This window comes from Lissotriton helveticus, chromosome 12 (genome assembly GCF_964261635.1).
Source record: "Lissotriton helveticus chromosome 12, aLisHel1.1, whole genome shotgun sequence".
NCBI classification, from domain to species: Eukaryota; Metazoa; Chordata; class Amphibia; order Caudata; family Salamandridae; genus Lissotriton; species Lissotriton helveticus.
The window spans coordinates 42,746,256-42,761,299 of record NC_136073.1 but is presented as its reverse complement, the minus strand read 5'-3'; the positions used below and the strand labels follow the sequence as shown (position 1 = coordinate 42,761,299).

At 49.6% G+C, this 15,044-nt stretch overlaps 1 protein-coding gene across 1 annotated transcript in view; it reads right to left on the bottom strand.

Moving 5' to 3' along the window:
* Positions 1–15,044, bottom strand: part of GIGYF1 (GRB10 interacting GYF protein 1) — a 1,662,840-nt gene that overhangs the window by 784,639 nt on the left and 863,157 nt on the right. Inside the window, exon 15 of the mRNA XM_078668650.1 lies at positions 4,362–4,521. Within this exon, the coding sequence (XP_078524776.1) occupies positions 4,362–4,521 (160 nt within the window). The remainder of the gene's footprint in view (positions 1–4,361; positions 4,522–15,044) is intronic.

Below are 15,044 nucleotides of genomic sequence, written 5' to 3'. Positions count from 1 at the left end.
CTGGCTAGTGATTCAGAACTTGGTCCCCTCTGCTTACAGGTCTTCTTCCCTGATCCAGGCTTGGATCACCACGAACTTCTTCACTGGCCGCCTGCCAGCAACTTCTTTCTTCAGGCTCCTGGTTCTTCAACGAGGGTTTCCGACGCAACTTGAACCCTATGCAGCCGCAGCCCCTGGGCTAGGTAAACTGAGTACTCCGGTGCTCCAGCATAGTCCAACACCCTAAGTGTTCGGATCCACTCTTGTTTTCGACCCACCTAGTCGGGTTCGCCCGAGAACAGTAACTTTGTGATTGCTAGTATCCATAGACTTGTTCCCGCATTACGCGTGAGAGTTCCCACTCTGCACACGGCGTCCCTAGGCCTCCTGCTTCTAATCCAAGGGTTCAGCATTGTAGGCCTAGCGTTTCTACACTCTAGAAAAGTATTACTTACCTGCTAGTAACTTCGCATTCCACTTCTTGTGTATATGGTTTTGCGTGCCCCTCGGGCATTTGTGTAAATTGTGCGACTTTCAGTATTTCTCTAAGAGTTTTGTTGTGTGCTTAGCTCCCTGTCTCATAAAGAGCCAGGGTAGTCCTGTTATAAATAAATATACTTTATTTTTGATAACAACTTGTGTGGTGTCCTTTCACTGGGTGTTCAAGGGGTAATGTGATGGTAAAACAGCTGGCTTAACACGGCCTCTAGAGTCTTAGCCTTAGACTGCTCGTATCCATGCTACTAGGATAGCTGGTCTATAAGGTTGACTTACAACCAATCATCAATAAGGGTTGTTTGGACTGATACATAGTGATCACTAGAATAGTGAGCACTGCATATCAGGCCAACTTCTCACAAAATGCTTTACACTGTCCTCTGGTACTGCCTTACTGCTCGACCAAGCTACCACTTTGGAGACGGAGGTCAGTTCGGACTTGAACCTCTGTTATACCTCTGGGGTTGGTGGACTCTATACACAATGTACTTCCTTCTAGTCCAGTATATATAGAGTCACTATTTCACACTCAGCCAATGCAGGAGGTTCGCCGCAGGTTGAATGTGGGAGACAACAGCGTGGGGGCGAGGACGCCTTCATTAGCCAGTAGTCTAGGTAGGGGAAGACGACACCCCTATCCTGCGCAGATGAGCTGCGATCACCGCCATCACCTTGGTGAACACCCAAAGGGCACTGGTAAGGCCTAAGGGGAGCATGGAAAACTGAGTGCTTGCAGTCTACCTTGAACCGCAGGTAATGCCTGTGGCCCAGCAAGATGGGGATGTGAAAATACACATTCTGCAGGTCCAATACTACCATCCAGTATTATTGGTCTAGGGCAGACCAGAGTTATAGTGAGCATCTTGAACTTGTCCTTGAGGAAGAGTGACTATCCAAAGATCTAAAATGGGCTGCAACCCTTCTTCGGAATCAGAAAGTAGCAGGAATAACAGCCACTGCCTACTCCTGAATCTGGGACCCTCTAAAGCTTCCTTGGCCACGAGAGCTGCAACTTCCTCAAATGATTGTCAGCCATCCTTGATTTGGCAGAATGGGAGGAAAGGAACGGCAGTGAACAGCCTTCCTGAATGATCTGTAAGTTCCACTTTTTCGATGTTATGGGCCTCCAGTGGGGTGAGATGATGGATTCTCCTACCAGCTGGAGTGGTGTGGTCTTGCAGAGTCAGACTAGGAGTGCTTGGAGGCTGCGGCTGCCGAGGGCAAGGTGGCCGACGAATTCCGGCTTCCATTCCTGGGTCAGAATGAACAGTCTATGGGCCTGCACGACTTGGGAATTCTGTGCAGGACAGTGGCTGGGATAGGACTGACGCGGCTGGAAACCCCTTACATTGCAAAGAAAGGGACAAAAGCTAGACTGGCCATGAGGTGTAGGAGAGGCGCCCCTAAGATCTGGCTGTAGCTCAAGAGTCCTTGAACCTCACTAGGGCCAAGTCTGCCTTCTCCCCAAATAGATGGATTCCATCAAATGGCATGCCCATCAAATTTGCCTGGACATCGTCTGAGAAGCCAGCTGTCCCAAGCCAAGCGTGGCGCCGCAAGGCCACTGTTGTGGAAATTGATCTGCCCAGCGAACCAGTTGTATCAAGGCCACATCTTATGGCAAATTTTGCTGCAGCTCTACGGTTCTTAACTGCTTGAGAGAGCACAACCCGGGCCTCCTCCGGGTCTTGTGGCAGCACTTACGCAACCATCTCCCAAAGGAAGTGGGAGAAACGACCCTATAAGCATGCGGTGTTCACTGACTGTAATGCAAGGCTGAGAAAGCATCCTCTTACCAAGTGAATCCAGCCTCTGGGATTCCTTATCTAGAGGGGCAGAAGGCAACACCCTAGAATGTAGGAGCCTGCAAAACCAAGCGTTCGGAGTTGGAGTGTCGGCTGAGGAACTTTGGGTCGCTCGGAGGTGCGCAATGGTGGCGTGCAATTATCCTATTCACAGGAGACCCAGTACTAGGCTTAGATTACATGCCGATTACCTGCCTAGATGGACATCAGTACCTCATTGAAGGGCAGAAGGAGGGCAGAAGGAGGGGTTCAGAGGTGGAAGCCCCAGGCTGTAGCACTTTTCTCAGGAGATAAGTCTTGACCTGCACAGAGGGTAGCTCTAGTCGGAGGACCTCAGCTGCCCGCTTAACCACCATGGCATAAGATGTTCACTTCTACATAGCCACTGTTGGCGGAGAGAGCATGCCAGCATCTGGGTAGGTGTCCAGCCTACGGGCTGCCATAATGTTCTCCATAGCAATCCATCTGCTCTGTGGAGTCATCCTGGTGTTCCAAAGGGTCCATAGACCCCTCAGATTCCTCTCCCGAGCCTAAAACATCTTCAAAGTGTTCAGGCGACAACATTGAACCCCTGGGTTCAATCGGCGACAATGGGCGTTGAGCGAAGACTTTCAAACTCCGTATTGTCAGGGATAAGCATGGGGCTGGCACGGACTTAAGGTCAGACGAAGGGGGAGGTCACAATGGTACGATCCAGCATTGACCCGGATCTGGGATTGGATCCCAGAGGTATCACCGGTTTCGTGGCCAGAGCAGACTGCATCAAATTCAATGGGGCCCCTTCCGTCCCTGCGAAGGCCAAGGGCTCACCACAGGGGTCGGCTTGCTCAAATACATGGCAGATAGCCTCGTAACATTCTTTAATTTGAGGGGGGGGGGGGTTGCTTCATATCCTGGAAAGGGAGGGAGGCGCACAGTCGACCCTGGCTCTGGCTCAGCAGAACCGTGCCTAGAGCCTTAATGCTCCTTACCTCTTTCGTCTACAGACGACAGTCGAGGCCAAGATCCAGTTTGCTTGGACAGCGACTTAGAGTGTCCTGAATACCTCGAGTGGGACTAAGAGGAATTTGGGCTGCAGGAGCGGTCCCGCGACCAACTTCTTCGATCGGAACCTCCGCAGAGTCTCCCTGGATGATGTTGACTGCTGGGACACACGGAGCTTCATAGCCAGCTCCTCCAAGGCCTTCAGAGCCAGAGCCAAACAGCCTGAGCACAAGTTTGAATCGTGGTTGTGCTCGAGACACCAGAGATAGACTAGGTGGGTGTCAGTAACCGACATGCGGTGACAAGCACTGCGCGACTTGAATGTCGTCCTCAAAGACCTATTCACACACGAAGTTGAAAATGTTTTCGGTGTCGGAAAAAGGCCTGTCAAAAAGCGACAGAGGGGTAGCTCTTTCTGGATCTGCACTTAACTGGCGCAGAAAGAAAAAAGATGACATCCGCCCACCTGGGCGGCGCCTATATAGGTGACCGCAACGTCGTAACCGACACTGCAGACTGTTACGCAGAGCCGAATGCAGCTACCCAACAGCAACACGCAAGGGGTAATGCTCGAGCAAAAGTTTCATATACAGCTGGACGCCTGGGAAATTCGAAGGTAAGGAATCTGCAGCTAGAAGTTTATCAGATGTTTACATAGCACTAAAGTAAGGATAACATCCAGAAAAAAGAATAACTAAGCAAAAAAAGTAATAAGATACAAACACTTTTCCAGTGCCCCTCAACTGAAGAAAAGAGTTCCCCACTGAAAAAACACAAGCATCCAAACAGCTCAAAAAATTTACTTTCATCCTACTTAAATGGAGGTTTGGCCCTTCTCAGTTCATCCCTGCAGCACATCTTTACATGCTTGTACTAAGAAAAACAACTATCAAAGCACCTCCATTCTGAACTACAGCATCCTCTATTCTATTACTGGGTGAGTAAAGTACCGGCAAGACAGTTTTCAATAGTCAAGTAAGTAGTTCAAACTAAACAGTTGATGTACCATATACAGTCTGATTAAGCCCTGTCTCTGAACAACTGGTATAAGAAACACAAAAACACATTCTGTGGGAAACTAATGTTATTCCATACCTTGGATCTCCCCCTGGGGATCCTTGTAAAACCATTTCATAGCCGCTTCATGGGAGAGTGGCAGGGCGGCCGCAGTGTTTCGCTGCTCCTGCATAGTCTGTGTAAACCTTTCTTCCTCCAAAGAACTGTCCTGCAAAGAAGCCACCAACTTCTCAGCCTCCTGAAAGAAAAAGAGGTCTTTAGAAAGACAATTATATGATATCTTCCTTTAACAGGCAAGCAGCCAACCAATAGTCGCCATCATTGAAACTCACAAAAGTAATAACCTTCCAGCATACTAGCTTTAGTATAACATGGAACATTATTATTCAGACGACAACCATTCTTCAGAACTGGGGGGAGCAGGATCGGTGATGAATCTACGGGTAGATAAAACTGCTCACCACAAAGATTATTGAAGCCAATTCATCCGATTAAACATCTACCTGTAGATTCCTCACTGTGAGAAGTTGGCCTGATATATAATGTTCACTATTCTAGTGAACACTTTGTATCAGTCCAAACAACCCTTATTGATGTTTGGTTGTAAGTCAACCTGATAGACCAGCTATCCTAGTAGCATGGACACGTGTAGTCTTTAGGCTAAACTCTAGAGGGCGTGTTAAGCCAGCTGTTTTACCATCACATTTACCCCTTGAACACCAAGTGAAAGGACACCACACAAGTTGTTATGAAAAATAAAGTATATTTATTTATAACAAGACTACCCTGGCTCTTTATGAGACAGGGAGCTAAGCACACAACAAAACTCTTAAAGAATTACTGAAAGTCGCACAATTTACACAAATGCCCGAGGGGCACGAAAAACCATATACTATACAAGTGGAATGCGAAATACTAGCAGGTAAGTAACTATTCTCATAGGCTTTAGGATCGCTAGGACTGGACTACTGAACCTTTAGATTACAAGCAGGAGGCCTAGCGACGTCGTGTGCAGAGTGGGAACTCTCACGCGTAAGGCGGGAAAAAGTCTATGGAGGCTAGTAAAAGAAAAAGTAGGTAGGTCAAAAACAAAAGTGGATCTAGACACTTAGAGAGTTGGTCTACGCTGGAGCACCGGAGTACTCGGTTTACCTAGCCCAGGGGCTGCGGCTGCATAGGGTTCAAATGTCGTCGGGTTTCTTCGTTGATGAACCAGGAGCCTGAAGGAAGAAGTTGCTGGCAGGCGACCAGTGAAGAAGTTCGTGGGGATCCAAGCCTGGATCGGGGAAGAAGGAGACCTGTAAGCAGAGGGGACTCAGTTCTTAATCACTAGCCAGTGATCAGATGGGCACCAGAATGGCACCGGATGAAGTCACCTCGACCAGGTGAGTGGGCGACGCTTGGCTCTGCAGTCTCTCGGACCAGGAGGCGTTGTCGGCGACCAGGATGGAGGGGCGAGCTGTCCCACGAGGGTGTCTACTGTCGGCGCTGCTGAAACCAGGATTGGAGCAACAAGCCTTGGCAAAGGCAAGCCCCCGCGGTGGACTCAAGATGGCGTCTGGAGTGGACCAGGAGGGTCCAGGGTGCTCCTCTGTTGGAGGGGAGCAAGGGCCAGTCTGGAGCAACCAGACCAGCGGTGTTTGTCGTCGAAGTTCGTCGTCAGGGGGCCACTAGCCAACGGGCAATTGACCTGGACAATGCGGTGAGCAGCAAAGAGCAGAAGGGCCCCACGCAGATCTCGTGGATGCAAGGGGGCTGAACTTCGGTGCTGGAGCTGCTCAGGGTTGGGGCTTCTCTTACCCCAAAGCACTCGGTCGAGGGTAACTCGGGAGTCGTGCTGGGCAAGCGTCGTGCAGTCTTGAAGATGGCCGGTCCCTCGAGGTCTCGTCACACCCACGGGTCTCAGCTGGGCTGAAGATGCAGGTAGAGGTCAGAGGTGCCAGGGAAGCCGGTTCTCGTCGAGCTGGGCAGTCTTGATCCGGAGGAGAGACTTACAGCAGACCGCGATGCTTGGATGGTGCCTGCTGCTGCAGGGTGACTACTCCTTAGTCACAAGGGAGAAATCTTGAGAAGAGTCTTGAGTTCCTTTCGTGGAAAGTCGGTTCAGGATTCAAAGATGATCTGATTTGGACGGGGGCCTGCTCCTACCTTTATCCTGCAAAAGGGGCTGGCACGCGACTAAGTCCTGCCCTATGGGTGGGACTAGGAAGGGGGGTGGTTACACCCATCTCCCATGCCGGGCTTTCCCCAGCTCAGGGGCTGGTGTGCCCCTAGAACTGGTTCAAGCCGGCATATGCACAGTGAGCACCGGGGTGCCACTTGCAGTCACCTTCCTCTAAAGTCCTGCCTACCTAGAATACACACAAACCTGTCTGGGACGGTGCTGGCACCGCCCCTGGCAGGAAACCCTTTGTCCTTGCCTCCCGCGCTGGGAGGACTCCCAGCAGCAGGAGGGCAGACTTGTGTCTCAGTGGCAGCATCCATCTTGTGGAGCTGATGCTATGTCTGACTTTTAACCGGGGTTACAGGTTACCAACATGTCGTGTCCCTCTAGAAGGGTGAAATGCTAACCCCGTCGCCAGAATTGGCGAGGGGTTAGTATTCCAATTCGTATGACGCCTTACTCGACATGTTTTGATAATGTTATACCAAAGTTAGCATATGACCGCGAGGTACATAATGCACTAAAGAGTATATGGTATAGCGTTATCATGGAACAGCTATTAGGACTTGGTTCCGCAAGCTGCAAACGGTCTCAGCTCATGCCAGAGCACCATTTCACATTATTCCACACACCATTTTAGGTTTAGATATAGGCATACTATATCTAAAGCAAAGGGTGATTACACCACCTTGCCCCAGCTGTCAAGCAGCCAGTTATGTCTGGTTTAGTTAGTCAATCCAGGGGTGGCATAATACATGCTGCAGCCCCTGGGAGACTTCTGGGTACACCTCTGCCCTGGTTACAGGGACACAAGAGACGGCCCTGTGCCAATTCAGTACCTGGGTACAATTTGGAGTAGAGAGAACAGCTAGGCTGTGGGTCTGATTAGCAGGCCCACAGCCAGGGAAAGTCGTAAACCAGTGAAGCAAAAAGCAAAAAGCTGGGTGATCATAGGATTGCAGACCCTACTCTCCTACACTCACCCACTGAATGGATAACACAGCAATGTCGCTCCCAGGTAGTGGGTCTGAAGAAATGCTCACACAAGAAATTTCTACAGCACAGAATGGGTGAAATGGCCATCCATTCTGATTTCTAAGTTCAAGCAACAACGCTTGGCAAATATGTGAAGAGAAGCCTATGCAAGCACAGGAATTTCCCATGATGCCATCTAAATCACCCAAGTTTGAAAACTGTCCACTTGAAAGCCTTCAAATGCAAGTATGCATGAACATCAGCATGCATGAAGCAAGCAGAGAAAGAACCCTAAGGGTTGAAATCCAAGACCTCTCTCAAAACATGGGGAGGTTGAAGAAAACTGAACAACAGTTGGTTGGAGAGGCTGACTTGGGCAGCCTACTGTCCAAATATGGCAATAATGACCTCAAATGTGAAGCAACCACCATTACCTTAGTGAAGAACATTGGCATCAATGTCAAGTCCAATGGGAGTGTGTGGAGCCTACTACTAAGTGCAGGTGTATCCAGTGTGACTGCAGGATGAAGTAAGTAAAAATATATGTCCTGCATGTTCAGGGACACCACACAGTTCTTCCAGTTGAAGCACCAAAATAACCTAAATTAGGGATAGCAGTCTGAATGTATCCTTGTAAAGGAAGGAATTCAAGCCAGATCCAGGATCAGACCTGGACAGCCATTCATTTTGAGAATAAGTACGCACACAGAGTAACATCCCTACCCAATTTTCTAATCTGGGAATAAATCCACCATCCCCTTTTGCAGTAATGCTGCGATCTCCTGCTGGAAAATGCTAGAGTGTTCTAATTGAGAAAATTATACAAGGGAGATGCTTCTGTTTGAAAGGAAAGGCACAGTCCCATTTCTTCAATCTGCATGATCCCCTGTTTAGTAGTAATGGCTGTAGAGGGAACATCCCCCAATAGGACGTATGTGATCCCATTGAGGGTGTAAAATAGTTAATTAGTTGATGCCAGAGAGACGTAAGGCTTCTGGGCCTGTCTGCCCTTGGATCTGCCACGGCCTCTGTATTTCAGAAGAGATAGGTCAGCTACTGGATAAGCTGGGTGAGTTGGTAAAATTGTAATTTGAGGTAACCAAGAACCTTGCACCAAGGCCTACGGAAGTCTGGGGGAGGAAGGTGGGTGTTGAAAACCCGAAAGAACAAACTGTAGCCCACCCTATACTAAACTTTCTTTCTAAGTTGCTATGGGGAAGGAACACAGATTCTGTTTAGAACATGATAAAGCTTGCACCATATGGCTTTCTGGTGAAGCGTATGTGGGCAGAAAATATGGGTCTCCAGGTTCACCGAAGGCACAAAACTGGTTTTGCCTACGGCTCATTTCATGGGTTTCAAAGGTGGCTTGCTGAATGCAAGCAAAGGTTCTGAGAAAGCTGGAGTAAGTTGGAGAATCTCTGAGGAGTTTAAACATTATTTCAACCACTGGAAGGTTAAGTCAAGCACCTCTACAACCTTCCTAATAATCGCCGTAAAGTATTCCACCTCTACAGGTGTCGTCCTAAGGGGCATTCAATCTCTACTTCAGGAGAGGTGTAGAAGCCACTAGAGTTTTAAGGCCCAAGCATTGAGCCATATCTTTATTGGTAGGAGAAAACAAATTGGTTTCTTCACTGCTGTTACCATGCAGGATCATATGTGGCATTTGAATGTGAGCATATCACAACCCAAAGTTATCAACTGCTGCCTATATTCATTGGTCTGGGCTGAGTTTAGTCTCTGTAGATAGCCTCTACTACCAATCTGTGCATGTCATCAGAATTGCTTTAATTTAATGTATGACCCTCGGAGGCAGGGTTAGTCTTGGTGCCAGTAGAGGGGCTACAAGTTGAGATCGGGGCACTGTAGTCTCAGCCAGGCCAAAGGTATGCCCGAAGCATAGGCGCCATACCTCAGGGAACGCGGAATGTTAATTCCCAAACACATTGTGGCCTCGGTTGGGACTGCAGTGAGATCGGTATGTGCCCAACTGTAGTGTAATTAACCTTGCTATATCCAGCTGTATTCTTGTTTATGTTTTCGTGATTTGTATTGCGCACAAATACCCGAAGGTGTCTCAGCGCATAAGAAGCTTCCTGGGACAAGAGACCCGCTGTTAGAATCATTGATCAAATAGCCAGGTTTTCAGTAGTCTGCGGAAAACAATGAGTGGGACTGGTTTTGATGGCCAATGGCAGGGAGTTCCAGAGCCTTGGAGTCGCCACTAGAAAACGTCTGTCTCCCCAGGTGGAGGTTCTCGTGCGTGGGACTGGTAGGAGGCAGGTGGATGATGAGCGCAGGGATCTTTTAGAGGCATAGAACCGTGGTCCAGTATCGTTGATGGCCTTATAGGCGATACAAAGCGCCTTAAACTTGATCCGGCTTCTGACTCGTAGCCAATGCAAGTGACGTATGGCCGTGGCGGTTGAGTGGTATTTTGGGATGCCAAGCAGGACTCTAGCTGCCACATTTTGGATAGATTGAAGCTTATTTAGAATCTGATCTTGCGTGTTGAGGAAGAGAGCGTTGCCATAATCCATTTTGGAAAAAATAAGAGTGGTAATCAAAGTTTTGCCTGCTGATGCTGGCAGATATGGAAGAAGCTTCTTAATCTTCCTCAACATGTAGGAGGAGGATGAGACCACTGTTCACATGGTGTTTGAATGACAGCCTGTCATCGAACATGACTGAGGTTTCTGACCTTGGTCACTGGGACTGGCGGTGGACCCATTTCACTTGGCCACCAGATGGAGGACCATTCTGGGGAGAGGTTACCAAAGGTCATGACCTCGGTTTTGTCAGAGTTTAATTTCAGGCAATTACTCGACATCCATGAACAGATGGCTATTATCCCCTCCTGGAATCTTGAAGCAACGGCTGGTCCATCCCTATGCACAGCCAGTACCAGCTGGCTGTCGTCTGCATAGGTGGTTAGACACAACCCGTGCGCTTTAATGACCCTCGCCAAGTCCGCCACATATATATTAAATAGTGTCGGGCTTAGCGAGGAGCCCTGGGGCACCCCACAAGGCAAGGTGAAGGGTGAGTAGAAAGCATCTAACTTCACTGCCTGCGTGCGGTTGGCCAGAAATGAGGCGAGGAGATCTTTAGCCAGGTGGTTGACCCCTAAGGATGCAACACAGTCGATCAGGATGGAATGATCGACCGTGTCAAAGGCTGCGGATAGATCTAAAAGTATAAGAACCGCCACCCCACCCTGGTCTAGGATGGCCCTTATTTCGTCAGAGGCCTTTATCAGGGCAGTTTCAGTGCCATGGCCCTTCCTAAACCCAAATTGGGTGTCATCTAAGAGTTGATGGTTATCGATAAACTCTGAAAGCTGCTGGTTCATAAGTGCTTCAAAAATTTTTGCAGGGAAGGGGAGGCAAGCAATGGGTCTATAGTTGGCTGAGTCGCAGGGGTCGAGAGAGGGTTTTTTTTTTAGCAGTGGCTTGATGACTGGTTTTTTCCATATTTCCGGGTAGGTGCCTGTCAGAAAGGTGGTATTACAAATGTCCATGAGAGGAGGCGTAATAACCTCGGTGATTGAGTTTAGTATGGAAGGAGGACATGGGTTGAGGGGAGAGCCTGACCTAATAGTTGTGGTGAGTTTACTAATCTGTTCCGCCGAGACCGTGTGGAAATTGGAAAAAAGTCGGTCTAGGAGATGAAGACAGGCGGTGGGGGTCAGAACCCTCCAGACGGTTAAGGGGGGAAAAAGTAGAGTATATATTGGTGACCTTTGTGGCAAAAAAAGTGGCTACCGAATTGCAAAGACCTTGAGATGCCTCTATGGGAGGGCCAGTAGGGGGATTGGAGAGGGTGTTCACTACCTGAAACAGCTTCTTGGCCGAGTTCTGTGCCGACTCAATTTGAGATAGGAAGAAGGTGCTCGTGTGTGATAATGGATCTTTTGTAGATAGCTAGTGCGTCTTTATAGGTTTGTTTGTCTATAGGACTGTAGTGTTTGCGCTAGTGTCTTTCGAGGTTCCTACAGCGCTCTCTGGAGTATGAGGTCCTCAGAAAACCATTGCGCAGATGGCGCCGCACGATTGGGAAAGATGGATTTAGTCGGGGCTACCTGACTAACCGCCTCCTGAATCCAGTCCTGGTACCTATCAGACGCTAAACAGGGGTTGGAAGAGGCCTCAAAAGAAGATTTAGTCAGGATATTAGTAAAGAAAGGGATGTCAAGTTTTTTCCAGACTCGTGTTCTTCGGAATGTGGGCTTTGGCCCGAGGGGTATTAGGATTGTGGGCTCGCATAGTAAAGATGACTGCGAGGTGGTCCGACCACTCTAAAGGGAGGACGGTTAGCAGCGAGATGTCCGGGTTATTAGTGAACAGACCGTCTAGCGTGTGTCCTGCTTGATGGGTAGGACCTACGACTAGCTGCTGTAGTCCAACAGCTTGCAGATCGGTGATAAGTTGGGTAGTATCATTGTCACCAGGGGCTTCTAGATGAAAATTGAAGTCTCCTAGAATAGTATAATCAGAGGGTCCTACTGAAAGTTCAGTAAATTGGTCAAGAGATGAAAGAAAGCACGTGCGCGGACCAGGGGGGCGATATAAAAGAGTGCCCTTGAAGACTTGGTTATGATTAAGGGTGATGGAGTAGGCAAAAGCCTCACAGCCCGGACGATGAATGGGTTCTAATTTAGTGAGATATGTGGCTTCATGAATAATGGCTAGTCCGCCGCCTTTACCTGTGGCTCTGTCCTGCCTTACCACACAGAAACCATCCGGGGTGGCTGCGCAAAAGTCAGGACCGGAGGCAGCATCCCCCCAGGATTCGGTAATAAAGAGAATGTCAAGCTCATGGTTCGTGATGCACTCCCTTATTTCCAGATTGTGTTTCGGAAGGGTGCGAGCATTGATAAGTGCCATACGGTAAGGGGGCCTGGGCAGGCGGGCAGTGGGGTAGGTGGATGGAAGGGGAAACGGGAGTTTAAAATTGCAGCCAGGGCAGGCTTCTGGGGCAGATGCGAGGCAACTGACAGATGGCAGCATCTAACACAGTGGGTTGACGGCACAAGTGTTTAATTCCCTTAGCTGAGATGAGGAGTACCGCAAAGGGGTACCAATGGAATGGGCATCCTTAGGGCCAAGGGGTATGGCCCTGGGCCAGGTACAGGCGCGGACGGGCGCAGACGGGCTTTCCTTAGGCGCGCCTTCGGCACGCCCGCTGCGCGTCCGAGGGGGCATCCGGTTTTTATGCCGGTGATGGCGAGCAGCTAGACTGCTAACCTCGGCGAAAACCGGAAGTGGAGTAGCACACTTCCTGGTAGGCGATCTATCCCTCCGCACTAGCTGAATGATCAGTGGTGGATTGGGGACCACGCCCAACAACAGCACAAAGTAAGTTTAGTAATCAAAAATACATTTGTGACATAAAGCAAATAAAAGTGACTTTAAAACCGCTAGGAGCGCTTCTAAATAAGTCTGTCGGCGATTTAAAAACAGTGCTTTAGGTATCAGGAATAGCGCTAATGAACTGGGCATAGGTAATCAATGCAAACGTTAAGCGTGGTGGTGTCTCAAAAAGAAATGAAATGAAATGAAAAATTGCATTTGTATAGCGCATAACTGCCCTGGGGCCTCGCAGCGCTTAAAAAGAATCCACGAGCAGAATAATTCAGGGCCAACCCCAACAGCGCTTAGTGGCAGGGCCGGTTCTAGGATTTGCGAGGCCCTGGGCTAAAATGGAATGTGCGTGGTCCCTCTAATGTAGATAAGTGGCCCCTTTAAGAGACCATTCACAGACACTGTGGGAGGCCCATTGTCCAGTATTTTGCCCCCCCCCACAGTTTTAACTTTCAGACCACAAGCATTTCTCACACCTTCAGTCCGACAGGTGTGAGAATTGCTTGTGGGCTAAAAGTTAAAACTATGGGGGTGCCAAAATGCTGGACAATGGCCTCCCACGGTGTCTTTGAATGGGTCTCCTTGCAATTGAAGGGAGCGTCTCCCTCCCCTATGCCTCAAGACACCATCCCTGAGAGGCCTGGGGAGGGGGGCTCCTCTGAAGGACCTTAATTGCAAGGCAACACCTTTCTCTGAAACGGATCGCCAGGGAAACAACAGGACACACCACCAGTGCGTGGCCCCATGCTGGTGGGCTGAGTGCGAGGCCCTGGGCAGCTTCCCATGCTGCCCATGCCTAGCGCCGGCCCTGCTTAGTGGCATGTGCTAATACACGCCAATAGAAGCACGCACACATTTTGTGTATATGTGTAAACACATTGAAGCCGTTGAGAGACGGAGAATGAAGGGTAGAAAGAGAATGGAGGGGAGAGACAGCGTGTAAGAATGTAGAAAGCCATTTGGCAGCAGCTGCGTCAGAGGAGGCCTTTAATGTGTGCTTGATTTGTGGCCACTCGTGCAAGTAAACTAGTCTGGTGTTGGACTGTGCAACAGGGACTTTTGGGCGGCATTAGAACCCACCTCATAGTGGAGAACGTGGGGACAGAGCTGCAAACCCGGTGGCGGGAGGCGCGAGCTGGAGCCGCGAGTGAATCGGATCTACAGGAGCGGCAGGAGGCGGTCTAATTGGGAACACCTGGAAAGTGAGCTCCGAGCGCGGTGCTCGGGGATCAGAGGACGATCGCGAGCTGGCTGCTTTGTCCTGTGTCGGGGAAACGTGAAGGTTTGCCGGTAGAGAGTCAGTCTTTGCTGCTCCGCAGGAAGTTCTTTTTTGTTACTTTGTGACATTTTGTATCCAGCGCAGTTTCGGATAAGGTAGCCTGAGGAGCCTGGCTGGTGAGTGCCTGGAGCACGGGGAAATTATCTAACTATAGGGGCTCCTTCTCACCAACTTTCACTCCTGACGCTGAGAGGAGCTGAGAGGAGTGCGGGTTTCGAGGGACAGAGGGGGTTGCCTGCTGCTCTGGACCTGACTCCACGGCGCTTACACCCAGGGACAGGACCGCACTCCCCAGGGTGCACCTGTGACCGCATACCTGTTCTGGCTCACGGGGGGGGGGCGTGCACATAAGCCATTTCCTTACAGGCAGCAGCCAGGACAAAGCCTGGGACAGAGGGTGGGCCTGTTTGTGCCTATTCGTGGATTGAAGTGTCTGGACTGGGCCCAGGGTTGGATTGGGATTAAAAATCTGCCCAGACATGCATAAAAAAAAAAATCGGCCCACATTTGCATATTGCCTTCCCTGGGGTGCCGCTCGCTAGATGTTTGCTTGTGTGCCTTGGGCGGACATTGGTGCGGAGCATACCGGGACTGCGAGGACCAACAGCCCAGATACTGACATAGCTGCGGCCTCTTCCCGGCTGGACACGCCCCCCTGTCTGTACCTACTTAACAGGTGTTAGCTACCGTTCTAGCCCGTTCCTGACCGATCCAGACAGGACCGGACCGGGCAACCCCCTTGGTTTTACTTTTTACTTTACTTTTTGCACACTATATTACGTGTTCGTATTATATATAAGCATTGTTGTAGTGTGTTTAATATAAACATAGACAGGGTAGCAAAAGATGGCCACCAGAGAAAGCAGAACTAGGGCTGCTAAAGGGGGGAAACAGCTTACAGGCACCCTTGATGATTTTATCACTAGGTACAATTCTGTAATAGATATGGGTATACATCTAATGGAACAGAGAGTATC